The sequence below is a fragment of the Neolamprologus multifasciatus genome, chromosome 5, assembly GCF_963576455.1.
Source record: "Neolamprologus multifasciatus chromosome 5, fNeoMul1.2, whole genome shotgun sequence".
Lineage (NCBI taxonomy): Eukaryota > Metazoa > Chordata > Actinopteri > Cichliformes > Cichlidae > Neolamprologus > Neolamprologus multifasciatus.
Window position 1 is genome coordinate 10433536 of NC_140443.1, and position 23263 is coordinate 10456798.

Sequence of the window (23263 nt, forward strand, 5' to 3'; positions counted from 1 at the left end):
ACCATATTTTAAGTGCCAAAAATTCATAGATTCCCGGCGGTAGAGTAATCCCATGCAGTAGTTTTCATTATCTTTACCTGTGAACATGTTTTTAAATAATTTCTTTTAGAAATTATTTAAAATGGGACATTTTTTGTCAAAGTTAGTATGTGTTAATCTCAAGAGTCAGTATAGCTCTCTTTAGCAGACATATGTTTTTGCAGTCATTATTCTTAATTTTTAATAATCCTTCTTTATGGACTTCATGGACTTTCTTTTTGTTTTCTGCTAGTGTGTTTAAATTATTAATCCTGTCCAGGTGAGGTCCAGCTTTCCTAAGGATAACCTCTTATGTTCAATTAAATAATCTTTGGTAAGATAAAGAATTATTTGTTGAATCAGTGACTGCAAGTTGCCTCATGTCTGAGGCGGCAAAGCAACCCCCATCATGCCTAAGTTAGAAGAAGCTTCTGCTCCTGATCAGTTATCTTTGAACACATTATTCCAATAAGTCTTGTCTTTCTGTATAAATGGACACTGGCCAATTACAGTTTTGTTCCAAATCTATTTTTAGACTGCAAATGCGTGTCTCTCAAGACTGATATCTTTGATACAGATGGTTGCGAGAGTTATCTGCAGATCCTATGATTACATTTTCAGGTACTTGGAAGCTTTGATTTCTTTCTCACTTCTTCAAAATGAGATACATTTCCTGTGGCAGGCAGGAAAAATTAACAGTTATTTAAAATCTGCACCATTTATAGAATAATGATTTGTTTCTATCTGGAAATCTTTTTAAATCTCATGGCAGACTCACAAGAATCGAAACCTTTTACTTGTGAAGGCCTCGGAGAGCGCTTTAGATGTGTGACACCGTACACCTGATTAGCAAAGAGAAAAACTTGAACCCTTAAGAAGGCTCTTATCATTTTATCTATTTGAAGGTTTAGGAAATGTAGACGTGTTTTTACTTACTTATCTGTCATTTATTTACTGAAATTATGAAAATGAACAAAAAATGTCAGTTTTAAATCATATTTGTTTGAGCACTAGTTTAAAAGAAGATCAAATCTTTTCTTGTCCAAAAATATATTTAAAAAAAGTAAAGCACTTTTTTTTAAATAATTGTTTTATGTGATATAAGAATTGCATTTAGAAATGTTCTCCTTGTGTCTCATCACACAATAGTGTCGATAAAATGACTGTCTAAAGGATAAAGAATTTACTTTTTAGGATTAGTAAAAATGGTTTTGCCAAACAGTGTGTAGAAGTGTAGAAACAGGTTAGCATCACACAGTGTACATCCTAGTAAGTGTTTTAATTGTAAAAATAAAAACAGGCAGAAGAACTGAATATATAAACACGTGTTTGAGTACTGAATAAATAAAACAGACATGTGAAATGGAAGGTCAGACAAGCATTTTGTTTATCTTACTATCATTAAGCACATTTTTAACAGTGGTGTCAATTTAAAAAGGTGTTGGTAATTCAAACACAATCATATATACAGGACAGGACAGCAGACCAGTTCAGATAATATTTAAAAAATAACTTTTAGCAGTTGTTTGGAATACCAGCTCAGAGAAGAGGACAGGGAACGAAGTCTGACACGCTTCTTCACATAGTCACGGCAAATAGTCCAAGATAAAAAAAAAAATTTTAACATTATTTTTGTTTCCATTTTTATTTAACTTGGTCTAAAAGTCTTGAAGCGGAAAAAGCCACTGTTCTGGGACTCCAAAGATCTTAAAGCAATACTAAAAATTATTTTGAACAGGTCAGTGTGATGAAAACTTACAAAATCTGTTCTTGCCTAAAAATGAAACCACATCAACAGGAACCATGAAGGCAGTAAATATTCAAACCTAATCTGTGTGATCGCTACAAACTTTAGTCACTGATGTGTCACCCAATGAGTGAATCTTTTCAACCAGGCAAATAAAAAGACAAAATAAACCTGCAGGCTTTCTTAATGACAAGAATTTGGAGAGGCCGTCTTCCTGCAGGGAATGAACAACACTAAATTAAAACAAGTGTGCTTAAAGTTGGTGATTTGCTGGATTGGGCTGCATAACGTATCCCACAATGCAACATTGAAATGTTATTTCCACTTTGGCCACTTGTTACTTTGCTTTAGCTGACTAGGTGTTGGCAGCAGGGTGATTTATATATTGTGGGTTTGATTTGAAAAACCAGCAAGTCATCACCTCTAAGTACTTGGTCAGTTTAGCAGGGTCATGTGGCTCCTTGGTCAGGGCGGGGTCATTATTTATGTTCTTCCTCCACCTTGGCCTTCATCACCTCCTCTTTATATGGTAATGAAACCCCCTTGGTCACTGCTGACTGACTCCGGCACCACGCAGCGACCCCTTCTCCTGGTCACGCGTCGCTTCCGGTGAAATTTAGCGTAACAACGAAACCCTGAAAGATAACAAGTGACCCATTATCTGAAAAGGTGATTGAATTGGATAAAATATGAGTATAAATGACCAGAGGCAGTACTTTAACATTAGTAGAAATGCTCTATTTTAGGATAGAATAAAGAGCTGAATCAGCAACGCTAATGTAGCTGAGAAGGTATAAATTAAATTACTTACATTAAATATTTGTTAGAATTCTGCATCATCATCACATAATCTATGAAATGAACAACTTTAAGCTCAAAACAATGTTATGAAACACTAAAAATCTCAATTTACTGACACTTTGAAATTTACTGTTTACTGCTATGTTAGTCAGCCTCTAATCTTTTAGTCCCTCTGGGGACCCATTACAAGTCAAAGACTTTTAAAATCTTAATTGTAAACAGTAAGACTTGGGGGAAGTGACCCAAATGCACAACTGCACATGAAGAGATGAGCTGATGCTGATGCTAAAGCGCCTAATGATGCTAGTAGTGAGTAAAAAACTAAAGTAATAATCTCTCACCTTCCTCACACATGCAGTCGTCGTAGCATTTGTTGTTGAGACCTCTGTTGTGAGGTTTACACTCATGTTGCCTCAGGTCACAACAGGAACCTTGTTCAAGAAAAACACGTCTTTTATCAATCAAGCATGTTTTATATGTGTGCATAGACATTTAATATACAACACCACAGTCCTAACAGTGTAAAACACTGTTTTCAATGCTGGTGAATACATGGTCTGTGTGGTGTTTTATCACTTTATAAACAGTCAATAAATGGATTTTAAGATGACTGCCAAGAGCGATAAGAAATTAGTAAGGTCCTGGAAGATAAATATGACTCTTGTTTATACTGACCTGGAAGACAGTCCAGGTGGTGGTCACATGGTTCAATTGCATCAGCATCCACAGTCATATTTCTGCTGCTGAGGTTCTTACTCCGCCTTTTGTCTGCAGAACAAGAAATTAAAACAGCTATTTGAGCATCAAACCACTGATCAGTGTGCAGCGTCATCCAAGCAAACTGTTGGGTTTTTCACGCAGTAACAAAATTCTACTTGGTGTGTGATCTTCTTTCAGCTGCTTCCTTTAGGGGTCACCATCATCATCTGTCTCCATGTGACCCCCATCCCTAGCATCCTTTTAGGTCACACCAACCCCTCTGCATGTCCTCCTTCACTACATCCAAAAATCTTTTCTGTTGTCTTCCAACTCTGTTTCCAAAGCGCTCAACCTGAGCTGTTACTCTGATGTACGCATATTGAATCCTGTCCATTCTGGTCACTCCCAATGAAAGTCTCAATATCTTCAACCCTGCTACCTCCAGCTCAGCCTCCTTTTTGTCAGTGTCAGCATTTTCAAACCTGTCTTTTAAACATTCCTCTTCAATCTTGTTGCTATCCTCATGTATAAAAAAAGAAATTCTACTTCACATATTTAACATGACACCCGTAAACACTGATGGCAGATTTAAGGCCTCCAGCTGCCCCCCAGCAGTAAGTGCTTTGTTACTTCTTACAAAATGATTATGATGTGTGTTGAGTTTATATTTCATTTACTTGAGCTTCATACGGTGGCCCTGGGAGGCCAAACAGACTGCAACTTAAGAAAACACCATCAATAAGAAAAACGCTGCAAAAGCACACAAAACACAACGAAAAAACAAAACAGAAATAGGAAAAACGAAAATAGAAATAGGGAAAAAACACAAGGGAAGTGTTTCTGGGGAGACAATAACCCAACGGGCCAGTTGCAGGAACCCAAAGCATGGTAGGCGTGTTTTATCATGATTCATATAATACTGATGACAGATTTTTGGGCTAATAGTTAGGCTAACACACTTATCTCTCGTCTTTTCTTTCCTCACAAAACCGATAGATCCTCCACTTCTTTTAAGTGTCTTCCAGTGCAATTTTTAGCATATTTTGGTTCCTGCAACTGGTCCGTCGGGTTATTGTCTCCCCAGAAATACTTCCCTTGTGCTTTTGGAATTCTGTTTTTTCCTATTTCTGTTTTCTTTTTTCCCATTTCCTCTGTGTTTTGTGTGCTTTTGCAGCGTTTTTCTTATTGCTGGTGTTTTCTTAAGTTACAGTCCGTTTGGCCTCTCAGGGCCACCGTAGCTTCAAGTTGTTTAAATTTAAAATATAATTTAAATAAAGTGTTAATAATGCAGTTTGTAGCCATTCTAACATGTCTCTAGTAATGGTAATATTGAGTCAGTCAATCTCTTCATCACAGTGGTGACAGATTACCATAAAATTTGATGCAGATATTCACGTCACCTAACTTGTCTGTGGCACCATCAGCAAATGCCTTTACTTAAACAGTGAACACGTGTTAAATAGTTTGCCGTGAGATTTTCTGACTGTATTCAAGGTCTATTGTGGAGAAATTAAAAACATAGATATCCTGATGTTTCTGTGGAGCCACAAGCAAGTCAAGGGAAGTTTATTCATAAAGGGCCTTTCAAACACAGTTATTCAAAGTGTTTTACAAGATAAAATTAAAAGAAACATTTTAAAATAAATGTTTATTGTTTATGACAAATTAACATAAGAAAAATAAGTGGAGTTAAATAGTTTTAAAATGTCCAGCAGTGTTGATTAATGCTGTTTTTAACTTCTATTTAAAAATAATGAGAGCTAATAACTGGTTTGATTTGACTGCTTTTCTTAGTTATTGTTAAAGTTGCAGGAGCAGCATTCTGACCTAACTGTAGCTGTCTAATAGTCTTTTTAGGAAGGATGATAAAGACAGCATAGCAGTACCCAAATCTACAACAGATAAACTATTGATAAGCTTCTCAACATCTTGCTTTGACACATCTCACTTGAGCTATATTTGTCGAATACAGAAGCTGTTTTAGTTAGTCTTAATATGGTCAGTAAAACTAAGGTCCTCATCCATAATTTCTCTAAGAGCTTTCACAGAATGAGGTCTTTGGTGTCCTGGGTTCTAGGTGGGAACTCATCCATCTGTCTTTGTTTTTAAACAGCACAATCTGAGTGGTGTTTTTGTTTGACTGAAGGAAATTTTGTTGCATCCAGACTCTGTACAGCAGGGTTTTCTTTTTCATTAGTGTCAATAAAGACAAAATATTTAATTTTGAATCCTTTTTTAATATTCTGCAGATTTGTTTAATCTGCAATGACTGAACTGTCATGTTTCATCTAAGAAACTAATTTAACTTGTATTTGTTCCTAACATTACAGCTGTTAGACATAGTGTCATAATGGGCACAGATGTTCAGATATTGAGTATTTCTATACCTTAGAAATATCTTAGGGAGCTGCTAGTGTGGCCACAGAGGTCTTGTTAGTTGAAATATATGAGACTAATCACACATAATGAGGATAACTTGAGTTATTTTCATCTAACATGCTTGCCTAAATTTAAGTCTTATTACTAACCTTTCTTCTTGGAAGATGACCAGTTGTCTGCTGGTTTCATGTCCTCATAATCTGTCCAGTCAAAGAGAGCCATGTCCAACGTTGGCATCACCTCTCCTTGTCCTTTTCCTCGGCCAGACCTCTGAAAATGAAAGTGTACCTTGAAACTACACCTTACCTTTTATCCATACTCATATACTGACATTATCAAGCATAGACAGTAAATACATTTCTGTCATCTGTGATGAATGCTTAGTTGTTTCAATTAAACCACAGCAGCAATAAATGAGTGTGTTTTGGTTTGCTCACTGTGTTTTGCTAGCAAATGTATTCGGTGTGTTCTTAATGAAACTCATTGGACTTGTGTTGTGATGTTTCATTGATTTATAAAATACCCCCTCGGAGACAACAGGGATAGCAGCAGAGCTTTAAAAACCAATCGATTGGTAACAGAGAACATGGCTGGCCACACACCAGCATACAAATATACATCATGCAGTACTTGTGTGGTTAATACATAAACAGTTTACAGACTTGCAGTTCATTGAACAAATGCCTTTTCTTTTCTAGTCAGCGGGGACAGCCACTGCCTGCAGATCAAATACAGCACAGAGTGGATGGTGAAGTGACATGTTTAAATGAAATCCAGCTGTATTTTTATTTTATTTTTTTAAGAAATTGCATTGCAGTTATGGAAACACACAGAATGTAATTTCTTACTTCATTATGTTTTGTTGTTGTCTTATCTATAAAAGCAAATGGAAGTGATTAGCATGCAAGAAAATCTTTGCCTTATGCGTTTATGTCAGGATGGCAGAGTGCAACATGCGATGCACTGATTGATGATGATGGTTTCTAGGCTAAGTGAGAAAAAAGCCCACCCAAAAGACCCGAACCACGTAAAACTGTTTTTTCCTATATGTCAAAGAAAATAAAACAAGGTTTGCTGAACCAAATTCTTAGACTCTCCTTGAGTACCTCTGCACAATTATGAGTTTAAAATGATCCTTATTTATCTTCGCTCTATCTTAGATGGAGACAGGCCCTTGCATCTGTTCGTTCTCTGTTTGAAACAAGCTATTTTAGGCCAACTTTCTTCTAATTGGCTGATCCTCCCAAACAGAAGATTTGAACAGCTGGTAAGCGGGACATATGTGCTCAAAGCCAGAGAACACAGAGAAGATATCCTTAACACACAAGATTCTTTTAAGGATATCTGCTGTATTTGAAGGAAAATGTACTTGACAAAATGTTTGTGAAGGTTCTCAGTCATCCAGGTCATCGTAGTCTAAGGAGCTTGGAAAGAAAAGCGTCTGGACTTCTTTGAGTTGTTTGAAGACGTTTCACGTCTTATCCGAGAAGCTTCTTCAGTTCTAAGGGTCAAATGGTGGAGAGTCCCAGATTTAAATCCAGTGGGAGTTTCCTCCCAAAGAGGGACAAAGGACCCCCTGATGATCCTCTACCTAATCACGTGAGCCAAGGTGCGAAAGCGGGTGTGGGTCACAATCAGCCAGGGTTTTGGGTGAGCTCATTGTGAAACCTGGCCCCACCCTATCATGTGATTTCCTGAGGTCAGATGGCCCAGGATGTGTGTGGGCGTTAAGGCGTCTGGGAAGGGATCTCAAAACTGGATTATAGATGGCAGACAGTTGGTGTCGTAAACCACCGCCTCACTTACGTCCACTGTGAGCGACCTTCTTTGAAAGGGGGGTCCTTTGTCCCTCTTTGGGGGGAAACTCCCACTGGGTTTAAATTTGGGACTCTCCACCATTTGACCCTTAGAACTGAAGAAGCTTCTCGGATGAGAGGTAAAACATCTTCAAGCAACTCAAAGAAGTCCAGACGCTTTTCTTTCCAAGCTCCTTAGACCAGCGATCCCCAACCTTTTTTGCGCCATGGACCAGTTTATGCCCGACAATATTTTCACGGACCGGCCTTTAAGGTGTCGCGGAAAAATACAACAAAATAAAACTAGTACCGCTACTGAAAAAAAGAAGAGTTATTCATAACACACATGAAAAGACCCAGGAAAACCGAGTTAACGATAAAAACGATAACAAAATAACGCTGAAAACTGATAAAAACCCTGAAAACCGCACATTTCACACCTGAGCCTCAACTCTTGCGGCCCGGTACCAAACGACTCACGGACCGGTACCGGTCCGAGGCCCGGGGGTTGGGGACTGCTGCCTTAGACTACAGGTCTTTTTAAGGACTTTTTCTAAAAACAAGATCATGATCACCTATCATCAAAAAGCCGTTGTGTTGTTATATTAGGTGGGAGAAAACAGCTGTTTTAGGATGGATACATTTTTGCCACTCTAGCTGCTCTTGCCTTTTCTTTATTTGTGAATCTTTACTTATCTTTAATAGTTTTTTCCTGTTCTGCGTATTTATACAGCTCAAAGAATGGCTAAAAAAATCTAGTAAAGGACATGTGGTACTGTTTATGTGCATGGCACATAAACATAGCACTCTGAGGCTCCTAATAGGATATTCAAAATTCATGTCAGTAGCTGAATACCTTGTGACGGATCCAAATTTATATAAAAGTGCCATAAATTTAGGTGTCATACTTTAATCAAATATTGTTGTGGAGATCGGTGTTTGATGGTCTAGTCATAAAGCAAAATATCTTGATGAATTGCTAAGACATCCCTAACTTGAATAAAAGCCATAAGAACACGGTTACTGCCACTTTCCTCAGAGAGCTGAAACAAAATAGAAATGTAACACAGTAGGACTTTGTGATATCTCACAGGGAATACATGATCAATTAAAAAAAAAAGCTCCTCTTGGAAACAGATCCAAATTGTGTCCTTTTACCCTCAGGAAATGTGCCTGTGAAAATAACAATCAGTTTAATTGCAGGGGGCTACCTGCTTGTCCTCTACTGCTCATTAAACCATCAGCATAAAATCGAACATTAATTAAGAAGCCTCTCAGCATCTTTGTACAACTGGATCTGGGTTCAGGAGAGGCTAACAGCTTTTTCTGCTTTGGCCCAATAATATTTGACTGCTGTCAGAATACAGTATGCTCCCGCGCTCTCTGGGGTCTGAGAAGAGTCATAGTGTCTTTTTCCTTTGCATTTCCTGAGCGTTGTCCTTTTCCTTGTTTGCTTTGCTTCCCCATTCTTGCCTTGTGTGTGCATTGTCTCCTCACTGACATCCTATTTTATTTTGAAAGATCTTTGTCTGTGTCATGTGTTTTTTACTCCCTGTCTTTGTTGTTTTTCTACCTCTTTTGATTGCCTATCCTGTCTTAATTGATTTCACCTGTCGTGTTTTAAACATAGTTGTCTGTACCTTTATAGTCTCTTTGTGTCTCTTTGTGTCTTCTGTGTATTGAAAATGTCTTTATTTTACCCACTTTTGTTTTTTCCCTCCTTTAATTCGAAGCAGATTTAGAAGCAAAGCGAAGACACTAAAAGTTTCATCCTGGGTTTTTAGTATTACAAGGGTGATTCCTTTCTTAAAGCTTAGCCTCTCCAGAGCAAATTACATTTGAGATGAGAGATCAAAACCACAGACTAGTCAGTCCCCTGGAAAATAGCCTGACCATTCCTGGAAATATTTTGTTTGTGTTTTTGCCACTCAAAAGTTTTATCACATTTCGCTACTTCATCCCACCTGTGTCCTCATTCTTAATGTCACTTGTTTTAATGAGCCAACTGCCAGTTGTTTATTTGATGAGCTAAAAAGGACGAGTGACCTTTTGCAAATAAGAATCAGAGAATCAATGGGTTAGCGTGAGATTATTATAGGTGATTATTATTATAGGGCAGCAAAACTCAGGGATGTCATTCATAAGAATGACTTTAAGTTGAAAACCATGAGGAAATTATTTCTAATCAGGCTCTAGATTTGATGTAAAAATAAGTTTTCTGTTGGTTATAAGGTCCAGGATACATCTGAGGCCAAAGCTGGGATGAATTTTCCAGCTCTGTCTGTCTGCTTCTACCTTATTCAATGCAGTGACCACACACTTCAGCACTACAGTCGTTTGGTTAGCAGTCACAGTGCTTAGTCCATTAACTACTACAGAATGCTTGACTACATTCTCCGCTATTATCACCATAATCTCATCCAAAAAGTTTTCCTCTGTCTTTGACTCCATTTGTGACTAAGCAATGTGCTGGCATTTTTAAAGGAGCAATCCTAAGGCAAGGTTTCATGAATCAAACATGAGCATGCCATCAGAAGTGATTAGGAGATCTGAGACACATGATAATTCATCGCCAGGGTCCTCACTAAAAACCATTGTTTGTTTTAAACTTACAGGTGTTAAGATGTGCTGTTAAAAATTACTGTGTAAAAATAAAGAACTCTGCTGAGGTCAGTGTCCGTCGTGCAGTTTTAAAGAAAGGGATACTCAAAATTGGATGGGTCTCACTTTGCCTGTGCGCCACCAAATTTAATGGAAATAACTCGGATAATTTTGGATTATTTTGCCTGCAGAGAAGCGGCACTAAAAGCAGACCTCTAGTAATAACCATTTTTAGTGACAGCACATTAGTAAGGCTTGGTTAGACTGTGGTACAAAAGGAACTTGTTAGGTTTGGGAAAGATGAAGGTTTAAAGGACTTTAGCAGTAAACATGCAGTTAAGGTTACAGAAGGGTCATGGTTGAAAGAAATAACATTTACTAATGGTTTGAAAAAGGTGTCAAGCATGCACACACAACACGCAAGTTAATGGGGGACGGTGAGAGCTAAAGAACCATTTAAAAAGAAACACAAAATGTCCACAAACTGCAGTTCAACAGTTCCTAACTGTCATATTTTCATCCAGAAAATCAACCGGTTTTTCAGCGGCAATTGAAATCTGTTTTACTTGTTGTGTTGAATAAATCTCTTCAACAACATCAGTGAAACAGAGGCAGAAATCGTCCTATGGCAGAAATTTCCCCAAAACATATTACAGGCTGTTGGAATTTAACGGCAGTTTTGGCAAATCCAAAAACTTTCCTGATGTAGAGACTCTCTGTCCCCACATTTCATTTGTAACAGACCCGAGGAGTCTCAGGAAACCATATATTATTATTTCCCATTATAAATGTTGTTTAAACATCATTCCGGGTGGCTGTGACGGGGGGTGAGTGATACCTCATAACCCCTGCAGATTTTTTCATGACACGTACACAGCCAGACACACACAAAAAAAAAGACTCTCTGCGCCCATAGATTTTGTCCTGAGGTGGTCTTTAATAAAGGAATAGGAAGGTAGTTACAGAAAAATGTGCTGCTGGACTCTGAACTTCATGATTTTGGGTTCCAGAGGTGCCGTTTTGTTATACAGAACAGGCCATATCTATCATACAAACTGTGACCAACAACCAGCCAGTTTGGCTTGCTGGAGGACGTTTTTCACAAGCAGCACCTTTGGGTTCACACTGTAGAGACTGCCATTTCTATGATGAGCTATGAGGCTTGTGGCAGCATAACGGCTGTAATGGGGCCCATTTTCACTCTATTTCCACCACACATTGAAATCACACTGAGGCACAACACACCCAGCCTTTAATAACCACTCCAGTTTCGTTGGTTACCTGGGGTTTGGTTGAGGCCGGGGACAGCGTTGGGGGATGCTCGTTCATCACCGTGGTAACCGTAGAAGAGCCGGAGCCAAAGACGCCAATGATGGGGGAAGGGGGTTCATTGGGTGGGGTCATGCTGAGGGAGGGGGAGGTGGCAGAAGCAGAGGAGGCGAGGGGATCCTCAAATAGATCTCCGTCCTTCAATGCAGAGCTCAGCTCTGGAGAAAACCCTGAACAGAGAGAGATACATTTATTTTTTTTATGTCAGCAAATCATATCAGTAGATTATTAGAGAAAGTTTAATCTAAAATACTAATATATAAAATAATAATAACAACAACAAAAATATACTAATAAACTAATATTGAACTGCAGTTAAGATGAGATAGTTTTGTCACTATGGCATTTCAAACTGAAGGGGTTTAGATGTTTTTAACCTTTAATTTTTGTTGCTATTGTTGCTGTTTTTCCTGTATACTATGACTAATTCTTCAAATTTTCCATAAACTATGGTTTATTCTGCAGCACGAGTCCAATAAAAAGCTTCTCAGTGTCATATGTGCACCACGATAATGTTCCTGTTGTTGCAGTTTGGAACTCTGCAAACACCAGACCAAAAACTTGTGTTCACCTCCACAATCATTCATAATATAAAATCAAAATCAGTAGTGGTAAATCAGAATTTCAAGCTGTCATGCAGTCCCTGAACTTCTTAAATTTCCTTTTAAAACCTGAAAGTACTGTATTTTGTCACATTATGTCATATTTGCAGAACCTTTCAAATGTAACTGTTATTAATTTAGGTTCAAAGCCAAACAGGTTTGTCTGTGTCAGAACTGCTGAAACTGTCCACTCGATCAAATTGACAGTGTTATGACATATAACAGTGGTTTCTAAGGTAACAGCAATTGTTCTATTGAGCACCATGGGAAGAATGACAATGTGCAGAAAGACCTTTTTTTTTGTAGCTGTGCCCCTGAGGCGTGGCTACTTGCCTATAAATAGAGTGGGATGCTTAACTGGTTTTGCTTTGCTTTCCTCTACTCCTGAAATCTTTTTGGCAATATCAGGGTCAATATAATGACCATAGATTTAGGCAAGGATGTTGCTCTTAATTCACGTTTTAAATTCTGACATCTGATCATTTAAGATCGAGATGGAGTGTAGAAAGTTGTCATGTAGATATTTGATCTCTCGTCTTGACAGAAGACATTTAAGAATTCATTTAAATTGGTTTCCTGGCATGAAACTGGCTTTTAAATGTAGGCCACAAATTTTCAATAGGTTTAAGGTTGGGGACTTAGGAAGGCCATTCCAGCAATGTTAGCCTGGTTTATTCCATCCAATAGAGTTTTGCTTTGTATTTGGGATCATTGTCATGCTGGAACGCTGCTATATCCCAGCAGGACAATGATCTGAGGTGAAGTTGAGGAATTTGGAGGTAGTCCTACTTCATTATTTCATCTACTTTGTACAGTGCCACTGGTACTTTTCTCTTGTCTGACCTTCTAGGCAAAGTGGTGTCACATGTGAATAACTTGTACTTATGTACAACAATTTGATGATTATTTGATGATCTGCAGTTGTTTAGAAATGGCTCCATAGACCTCTGATGCTTGTGTAAATTCTCCTTCCTTTCAATTTTCCCATTGTTCTGCATATTGGTCTGAGTGCTTTTAAACAAATCCTTTTTATCCTTGCAAATAGAAACTACCTGATGTAGTCAATCATAATAACAAGAAGTTAATAAATATTGGTCTTTTCAAATTAAAAGACATTGCAGAACCTTCAGCACCAAAAGATTTGAGTGAGTAAATGGATATATTTCAGACTGTATGCATACTTTTGACCCGGTACAGATCAAAGAAAATACAAAATAGACTAAAATTTGTACACCAATCCTTGTTTTTTCTTTTAAAATAATTAAAGATGTTTGCTGTACATTCATTCAAACATGGAAAAAGACAGGTCAAAAACAGCTCAAGTAAATCATGAAAAACCCCAAATTACCATGACTCATGATTTATGCCCATGCAAACTTTTGAGCACAAATGTATGTCTGGGTTTGTGATGCGCTCACCTTTTCTGTGACGCCCCTTTTCACGCCGGCTCCCTTGTCTCCTGTGCTCAGAATGGTGCCCATGTCCATTTCCATGCCCATGCCCTCTCTCCTTGCGTGTTCCTACAAGGTGGTTCTCCTGGACCTGGGATGGACTCTTCACACTCATTCGAGCTCTGTCTTTGTCCCTGCCTGGACCCATCTCCAGTCTCACTGGGCTGAGACCTTCCAGGCCTGTCCCATCATCCTCAGGTCTGGCCAAGGGTTGCAGGGGCCTGTGAGAGAGCAGCCCAGCTCCAGCCTTGGCACCCCGGCCACCGTGCCCTCTGCGGTTCCTGCTATATCCGCGGCCCTGTAGAACTTGCGAGCGGTACTGTAGGGCATTGCTGCCACCTGCTGAGGTCTGCGCCTGCCTCCTCTTGCCATGAGGAGCCCCATGCTCAGCGCTGTATGACAGTGCCAGGGTGGCAAACAGCAGCAACATACTCCAGGAGAGAGCCATTGTCTGTCCAGCACAACACCACCTACTGGGAGGAGAAAATATTTCTCAGTGCTGCACATAATTTATTCTGCGGTGTCTTCAGATTTGATCAGATTTTCCACAGAAGCTATGTTGAGGATTTGTACATCTTAAAAAATAATTAGTTTTGAGTATCAAATACTAGTTGCTTATCTTTCAGCACTCAATTTTATTATATCATTTGTATAATCTGCATATTCTGCATTTATCCAGAATAAAAAGTTACGAAAGAAATATACAAACATTAATGTACACACATTAAAGATTATTCCCAGTTATTTTAATGATCCACGGGTTTTCCATAGCATCATTATAAAGTTGATATTGCAAGTTCCCTTTCATTCTCCTACGACAGTTTCTGAACAATTATTATTTCCTTCAGTGACATATCCTTCTGGAAAAATATCAGACACACAATTAGTGCAATTTCCTTCCAAAGGGGGCATCCCTCATTCAGCCCTGACTATCAGCCTTTTTGTGCAGAAGTTGGGAGACCACAGGTCCTTGAGTGTTGTGATGAGTACTCTACTCTGCTGTATTCATCATCCCACAAATTACGACTATTTCACGGCCAGCCTCTCGAGCACACACCTTTATTTTGGTGGATTTGAAGAGACAATGGTGAGATGCTTGTTCATTTAAAAAAAAAAAAGATTTTCCACCCTTCATTCAAGGACCTCTATGCCTTACTCGTTATGAGATACTGCAGTGTGCACATGCTTCATCACTGCTTATTCAACGGTCTCAAGAGCTCTCCAACCGTCCCTTTTATTGCAAAAGTCAACATATGTGTGAGGTGTGACTGAACTAAAATATGAGGTTCTGTATATCTACAATGGCACTTCATCCAAATGTGAATGAAATGGTGCTTAATAAAAAGGTAAAAAATACTTTCTCTTTTCCTATCTTGATATCCCAGGATGCACTGCAATGAAGCTCAGATTCAATTGTAATCCAACAGAGTACTATGTGCTTATATTAGAACCAATTTCTACAGTCATTGGTAAGAACACAAATGTCCAGCACAGTGAGACTGGACACTAAGCAGCCTTTACACTCCCAGCTCAAAAGGCCTGTGTGGTATTTGATTGTTGCAGTTTGTGCTAGTGTGATAATAGCACTGGTGATGTACTGACATCATGTATCCTGCCTCCTACATGCTCCAACTAGTCGTCCTGCTAGCTATCCTGCCCTGTGCTAGATGTGAGAAATTGTTTCTATTTTACTAGCAATTAATTCGATTATAAAAAAAAATAAACAATAGAAAAATAAAGTAATTTCATAAAATAAATAACTGTCATAATGACAAAATTAATCTATTAAAACATGTTGACCTCTCAATACTACAGAAATTATTCACTATAAAACTTTATGTGTTCTAGCCGCCATTAAACTTTAAAGATGCTTACATTGATCTGCATCTTATGTTAGAAAATGTTTGTTTATTTCTTTAATCATAACACAATTTGCCCTGTATTTAAAAAAAAAACCCCAAAACTTAATGGCAAATCATATACATGGGATGTTTTGTTTTCTCCTCCACGTAAATAGGCTAGCACAATCCATTGTGACAGACATACACAGTGCTATTATGGCGCTGTGGCAGGTAACTCCTTTGTGTTAAAAGACAAATGGCAGTGCAGGGCATACAGAAAATCAATGAGGGAAAGTATTGAGCCATCAGTGATGGTGGGCGCATGTGCTGTGTGTGTCTCCAAGGTGGAGTTGGGGGGGTTGATAAGCTCTCAGTTCTTTTATCACAGTGACGCACACACACCAAGCTGAAAAAGCACACCCTTGGTTTTAAAGTCAGTTATTTAGGTGTTTCTAAAAACAGTACACAGGTGCCAGGGTGTGTGGGTGAGCGGGCTGCAGAGGATTCTGGTGATGTCAGGGGAAGTTTGCACTACGAGTGCCGGCATTGCTCCGAGGGATTTAAAGGCAAACGTTGTCCGTTTGCCTCCGGGAGTTCGACCAGTTGTGCAGCAAACAAACAAGAGTGTGGGGCTGGCCACTGAGGCGAGACCTTTATCGTCAAACAGGTCCGCAGAGTGTCGAAGGGGAGGGTAATCAGCTGTGTCGCTCACATATATATAGTGTTTAGCTGGGATTACACTCTGTCTGTTTGACACATGAATTGATGCGGGTATCGAGTGGCTCGGATCTTATCTGGTCAAAGGGGTGATTTAGAAGGGAAACAAACAAAACATTTAAAGTTAACTGTGGTGCAGGGCAGTGAAACAAGGGGATTGATTAAGGGATTACATCCCCAAAGTCTTCTGTACACATTTATCACAGTAATGGCTTGACATCTGGGGAAATGTGCCTTCTTGCTGCCTAAGCGATGCCCCAGCTTATGTTACTCCTGTGATACATGCCTGTCTGTTAGCTAAACAGCTTTGGCAACTCAGGCCCTTTTCAGAACTCCCCATTTGACCTCATCACACCTACTAATGCTCTAATTGCTCAGTTGTGTGGGCAATTAGAGGATTGAGAAAGCTGACTGTTACTGTTATCTCTAACTCTTACTTTAGTTTCTTACACAATTATTTCTGTCACTGTTTGCTTATACAGTCAAGTGACTATAGCAATAATGTTGTGCTGATGATCTGTTTTCTGTTTGTTGTAATCTGGATATTTTTCTGCTTTCTTTTTCTTTTAGAGGCTTTTATTGTGTATATGCTTTTACATTCCAGGTTTAGTCATGTAGCTTTAGACCACACCTGATATCTATGTAAGAGTTTTGTCTGGTGACTATGGCCAAAAATGACTTCTAGTTATAAAAATTCATACACAACATATATTGCTAAATAAAGCATCCATCCATCCATTTCTTACCTAGTTGTACAATTCATTATCTGGAGGGACTGAAGCCTATCTGTGATGAGGAAAGAAGCAGGGTACACCCTGTACCAGGTCACCAGTCTATCAGAGGGCTCTAAATAAACTAAAGAAATAAAGTCCATACATTCTCTTTGCTTATCCTTATTAAGGTCGCGAGGAGGGCTGGAGCCTGTCCCAGCTACCATAGGGTGAGATGCAGCGTACACCCTTCACCTGGACCAGGGCACCAGCCCATCAGAGTGCCCTAAAGAACTAAAGAAATAAAAATCATGTATGCGCGATCATCTTTTTAATGCATTCTAGTACCTAATTCACGGCTTCTTGTTTGAATAAACTTGTAGTTTTGGTTTGGTGGCTTTAAAGAGGAATAAATAAATCATTTCTACAGAGATTTTGAAGTATTTCTTTAAAGAAATTGATCTATTCTATTGATGGTTTATTGTGTCAGGAATTTTTTCATATACCTACATATTTTAGGATTAACACGCATGTGGAGTTAGAAACAGCAGCATCACCTGAATTGGTGATGCTGCTGTGATGGTGCTCTTCAAAAAATTATTATCCCAGTATAAAAAAGTAATATTGTTACATCTCCACAGAAAAAGAAGGCACCCATTCCAAAGTAAGGTCTTCATAGATGTGCTATGTGAAAGAGAAAGCAGGTGGTGAAGGAGGAAGGCCACGTATCTCGACATAGCAGCTCCCTGTTTTCCTCTCTCATACTTTCAAGTGCTGCTAACAGGTGGCCCTTTGAGGAGACACAGGATGGGGATGATAATGGAGCACTCCGGGTGGCATTCCACATTTTAAGCACAGTCTCTTGTGTGTGATAAACAACCTCCATGAACAACACAGCCTCTTGCCAGAGCTTGTATTATACAAGCCTGTGTGTTGAAGGTAGGGCACAGCAGGGCCTCTGCTACTGAGGTGATGACGGGCCAAACGAGTGGCCCGACAACTTTCATTCCACACTGAGGTAATCTGCAACTTGAATGGCAACATTTAAACAAGCAAATTATAGCTGGGGGGTAGCTTTCATGGCTTCTGTGAGATAGCTATTGGTTGAAAGAATAAAAGGCTCCGAAAACCCATTTAATGACACTTTTAATAGCACCGAGGGGGTTCAAGGATTTCTGCTGATTTTGGGACAGTTTTGCTCATTTCTTTCACATTTTCTGCTTCTTCTTTTTTTAAAACATCAACTTTAACTGGTCTTATCTTCTTTTTCTCACAAAAAAAAAACTCATTGTGCTTTCTATTTTCTTTTGAATGCTTTAAATCCTTTATTTTTTACATTCATGTCAGCAACCCTGCAGGGTTTGGCTCTGACTTTGTGCATTGCTGCATTTTTGGTGGAAAGTCAACAGTGTTTTTAACAGTATATTAGGAATTGGAACCCATTATAATTGCAGATGTTAAAAAGTTGTTTTTACCACAACTAAATTTAGGTCTTCTCATAGACAGAAATGTTTGATTTTAGGAAAGGGCTTTAATAACTAACAAATGCAAAGTGTGTGAGTGACTGTCTCACACACTGTCAAATAACATGAAGGTGTGTCTTTTTTTTTCCAGACTTAGAAAGAGAAGAAAAAACCTTAAGGAACTGAAAAACCAATTAGAATTTTTATTATTTGCTCCTAATGTCAAATAACAACAACAACAAAAATCTATCATCAGCAATCTGGTGCTCATATTTGGCTGTTTATGTGTAACTATATTTATAATGTGAAGTGGCGAGGATTCACATCATGCCATGGGAAATTTAAAGTCCAGAAGTAATAACAACCAAGTACACAAAAACAGATTTTTAATAGGAACGCATCTTGGATAATACTTTGAACCTCAACTCTCAAAGGTGTAAAGATTTATTGGTGTCTGAGCTCATCAGTGTACAGAGGGAAACTGTGTATAGTAATATAAAATCTAATAAAATGTTTTACAAAATCCACATTTTTTGGAAGCAGGTGGGAGAAAAGCAGGTGATCTCTAACAGTGTGTAGAAAACACAATATATATTTTAGCAGTTTTTATAAGCCTGGCGTACAGTGTGGTGCCACCTGGGACACATGAATCAGAGTAGAGCGGAGTAAGTATGAAATGATAGGTAATCTCACAAGAAATTGCAAAGGGGGCACTATTAGAGGGCTGGATGATTAAGCTCTGATGAGATCAGGGGCGTCTATCTGGGCTTTGATCAATTGGTCAGTCCCTTAAGCAGGACACACTCATATAAGAATAGACTTAACAGAGATTGAACCCAGATCTGCGGCTCATATTGGGAAAGTGAGAGAGGAAAAGCAGTGAGGCGGAACAGGAGGCTACCCTGGTATTAAACTGCTGTACGTGTGCATCTTTTAGCTTCACCTGCTGTGACACCAAACCTCCAGGAGCCATCTGCTCCTCTTGTTTTATCCCTCATAGCAACCAGCAGGGCCATAAGGATAAAGGAAACAAAGGATCCAGGAACAGACTGTTGTCAGACAGAGGCCACCTTCGATACTTTTTTTCTTTGTTTCCAGGCCGCATACAGCGATCTGAAGTTTAACTCAGGAATACACTCCTGTTGATTAATGTCAGAATTACTCAGTAGATCTTATCCACTGGAGCAGAAAGTTATCAACCAGCTAATAATCAGGCTTGTGAGCATATGCTCAATTTGCAAATTTATTACAGGCTGTCAAAAAGAGACCAGGGGTCGCTTCGGGAGTGTGTGGCTGCACAGGAAAAAAGGAAAGCCACCTATCTCTTTTCAGCTGCTTGGTTCACTGAGCAGCAGCTCGAGTTTATGCTTGAACCAGAAAGAAAACCAGGAGAAGAAGAAAAAAATGCACATTTAAACAAAGAAATGTAGATGCGTAATCTGCTGTGTCACAAATATAACTCAGTTTTGCTCCATTCCATTTTAATAATGCTGAATATTTGATGTATTGCACTTGTCTCCGCATCGTCTGTAAAATAGCTCTAGTTTATGCTACCAAATTATCATAAATATCATCTCAATAACAAGCACCTAAATTACAGCTCCAGTAAATGCCTGTGCATAATAAACATGTCTGCCAACTGCAGTTAACGCCATAAAACTTCATTTCCTCAAGGGCCAATACCACTGACTTCAGCAATATAAGAGTGCTTTGTCTCCCCAATCCTCCACAAACAATATCAATGGGATTCACACATAGACTGGGAGGATTTTGCAGCTTTTAGGTGTTTATTGGATGGCGGAGGCCCCTGGAAGCAACATAGGGTGATAAAAAAAGAAAACAAGAGCCATAAGGAAGGTCCATCTGTCACCAAGTGAGCCGGAGCAGGGAGCAGGGAGAGACAAAATGATTCGGTGGTAATTTGGTCGCAGGTACAACAGATGTGGAACGAGGCCAGAACATTGTCACTGATGCAAAGTAACATCAGCAACATCCTGGGATGGGGCCCTTATCGCCCGTCTGAATGCACTGACGCACACACACACACATGCTTTCTCTCTATTACAATCATCGTGTGCACACAAATACACACTCACAGCGGGGAAACCTCCTCCAGACACCCACATAGAGGCATGTTCCAAAAATGCTGTGAGACGCAAACAGCACCAGAAGCACAGCAAGAGGCATCCCACAGAGAGGAAAGAGAATGAGAGAGACAAAGGAGGCGGGGGAACTGAGTGAAAAGGAGAAAATAAGATGTAATTCTAAAAGAGAGGAGAGCGGGAAAGAAAGGAGTGAGGCAGGAAGAGAGAGGGAGGGAGAGGAGAGAGACTGAAATCAAAGCGGGAGTGTGAGAGAGAGATGGAAAGAGAGGGAGGATTTATCCTGTCTTAATTAGAACAAAGTGTCGTGGCATCTCTTATTTTGTGGCAGATAAGGGCACCAGCTGAATCCCCTCTTACACACAACAAACAACAAAGAGCTGGCTTCAGCAGCTGACAACAATACCTGCCCCTTTCTAACCCATGAAATGTGGACACCTGGGTCTGTCTGCGGACATTCTGCATGGGAACAGTTTGACCGGTCAGCGAGGTGGGGGGGGGGGGGGGGGGGGGGGGGGGGGGGAAGGCACTCCTGTTTAGAGATGATCAAGTGAAGCATGCAAACGTATTATATGAACGCAAAGTTTCCCTTCTCCCCCCTCACTCCGTGGAAGCGAGCAGCGCTGACTGCCTGCCAATGTTGAAAGCATCTTGATCAAACAGATGCAGCCACGCTTGGCAGTGGCGATCAAGGCGAGATTCACACCACGGTGGAGGAGACTGGATGGGAGTTTAGCAATGTAGCTTTTTTTTGGCTGAAAATCAATAAAAGATTAAAGAAATGAGGAGATTTGATTGTGCAGTGAGTGAAAGAGCAAAATGAAAACAAACAGTGATTCTTTTGAGGTAATTTCAATCGGTCTTTGATACCAGTAGACTAGATGCTAGTTCGGTTTATCACAGTGTGTGCGGCTTCTGCCAGGCACAACATTAACGACAAACCACATCTTCCAAGTCTTTGAACCGAATCTGGAAAAGGACACAAAATTAATTTCCACTTGAACATCAAATGTTGTAAATGTGTCCTTGAGTTATCTTTTCATTTCCAACTCACTTAAGATCGAATCAGTTTTATTTGGGCCCGAGGTCCACTCACTGTGGGGTTCCTCCACACTCCCTCTGATCATGTCTAATGCGCCCCTGCTTGATTGACTTGCTATTAATTAGCATTAACTCCTTCAAGTGAGTCTGCAAAAATTGCTCTTTTCACTTTTAATTGCAAGGTGACACACAGAGTCCCCCCCCCCCCCCCACCCCCTCTCTCTCACTCACTCACTCACTCTAACAAACACGCGAGCACACACGCGCACGCACCACTACACACAGCGTCTTTGGTGTGCAGTGAGCAACAATGAGCTGTCAGGAAGAGATAATCGCTCCGATCATTTATAACTATCCACACCATTCATCCATTAAGTTCCTTTGTAATGCTGATCTGATTTAAAAGCATGACAGCAGGACACACAAAAGTTAAATTAATTGTCGAGTCAAATCTGTTTTTCCGCCATCAAGCCATATCTAATCCGATGTTTGCAAACACTCACTCGTTGCTCACAACCGTTAAGAACGAGGCTCTGCCTGCCAGTCAAACCGCGTTTTTTTTAATTATTATCAGTGAATCTGAAAGGAAAACCTCGGTATTAATTAAGTTATTCAAATGGTCTGTGTGACAATATTAAGGACTAGACGGACAGAAGCAATCCTCTTTAAAACATTTGCAATAAAAGGATTCAAAAATAAAGATTCAAGTCCATGATGGCATCAGAACTGGAATTTGGACCCAGTCTGCTGTTTGAGTATGAATATCTATTTAAAAAGGGCAGAGCGAATAAAATAGCAGGAATTTACAAACGTCACAGAAACACCTGAAACAATGTTTGGAAACCAAAGAAACGATATTAGCCGCAATAGTAAGCAATCTAAGCACTTGCTCTGGCAATGATGTAATTCGTTTTTCCAGGATTATAACAGAGATGATTCCTTACTTTCTGTTTGTTTCTCCTTGTTTTCCTCTGATGTTATTTAAGCCTCAAACAGCAGTTCGCTCATATGGCTGCAGGTTGACAGCAGGACAGGACCGAAACGCAGCGCAGCAGCAGCTCTGTAGTCCGCTCTCCGGGATGTGCCGAGTATCCGGAGTGTCTCTTGCTTCTTTATAATGAGGAGAGTCAACCACTCCGGAGTGCGCGCTCCCGAGTGCGCGTCAGCGTCAGGGCTAGCTTTATCTCCAAATGGGGCTTGTCCCGGCAGGTAAAACATGGATAAAAAAGGGGGTCGCTAGAGTATTGACGTAATACTGACACGATCAGCATTTTCTATCAGTTTTCCAAGTTGGGAAAGAAGATCAAACAAAAAGATCAGAAACTTGACTTTTATGAGAAATTCTCAGCGTGTCAAAAATGTTCCTTGTGATTTGTTGCCCCAGTAAGCCTCCTCGCTTATCCAATATGAACAAAGCTACGTAGTTTTTGATTATTTTCGCTTTCCAGTCAGCACATGCGCTTGTTTCTTTTCTCCAAAATTCAACTGTGGACAAAGCCCGAGCATAAAGAAAAGAGCTTCCCAATCTGATGTAACTACTCAGAAAATAACCCATTTTACCTTTAGGGGTACAACAGCTTGACACTGCAGCAGTACTTGTAGTAGGTAGGCTACTGCCTGATGTACTCTTGACAATCCTCTAATTTTTTACACATTCAGAGGGAGCAAAATTGTGTTTCCAATAAGTTTTCCAGTTTTACTGACACCACAAAGCTTTATAGGTTATATCAAATCAGCACCTGCAGCAAACTAAACTGCACCAATTAATACAGAAAAAAAAATTAAACATGTCTTTGGGCTGCTGGAGCAAACAGGAGCAGGAGGTAATCCACCTGGCACAGGGAGCACAAAGGTCCCAGAAAAGCAAGAACCTTCTTACTGTGCAGTGCTAACCAGTATACAAGACAGGTGCAGATTTAAACTTGGCGTGTATTAAATAGCTTTTATTTAACTTAAATAAATAGCC

At 39.6% G+C, this 23263-nt stretch overlaps 1 protein-coding gene across 1 annotated transcript; it reads right to left on the reverse strand.

Annotated features, from left to right (window-relative positions):
- Positions 1-1636: 1636 nt before the first annotated feature.
- Positions 1637-23029, reverse strand: draxina (dorsal inhibitory axon guidance protein a). The gene is made up of 7 exons (XM_085160901.1): positions 22242-23029; positions 13391-13896; positions 11323-11540; positions 5794-5914; positions 3242-3334; positions 2908-2997; positions 1637-2400 (listed from the first exon to the last, which is right to left on the reverse strand). The coding sequence occupies exons 2-7, from the start codon at positions 13869-13871 to the stop codon at positions 2288-2290; spliced, it is 1116 nt and encodes a 371-aa protein (XP_085017027.1). The 5' UTR covers positions 13872-13896; positions 22242-23029; the 3' UTR covers positions 1637-2287.
- Positions 23030-23263: the final 234 nt, after the last annotated feature.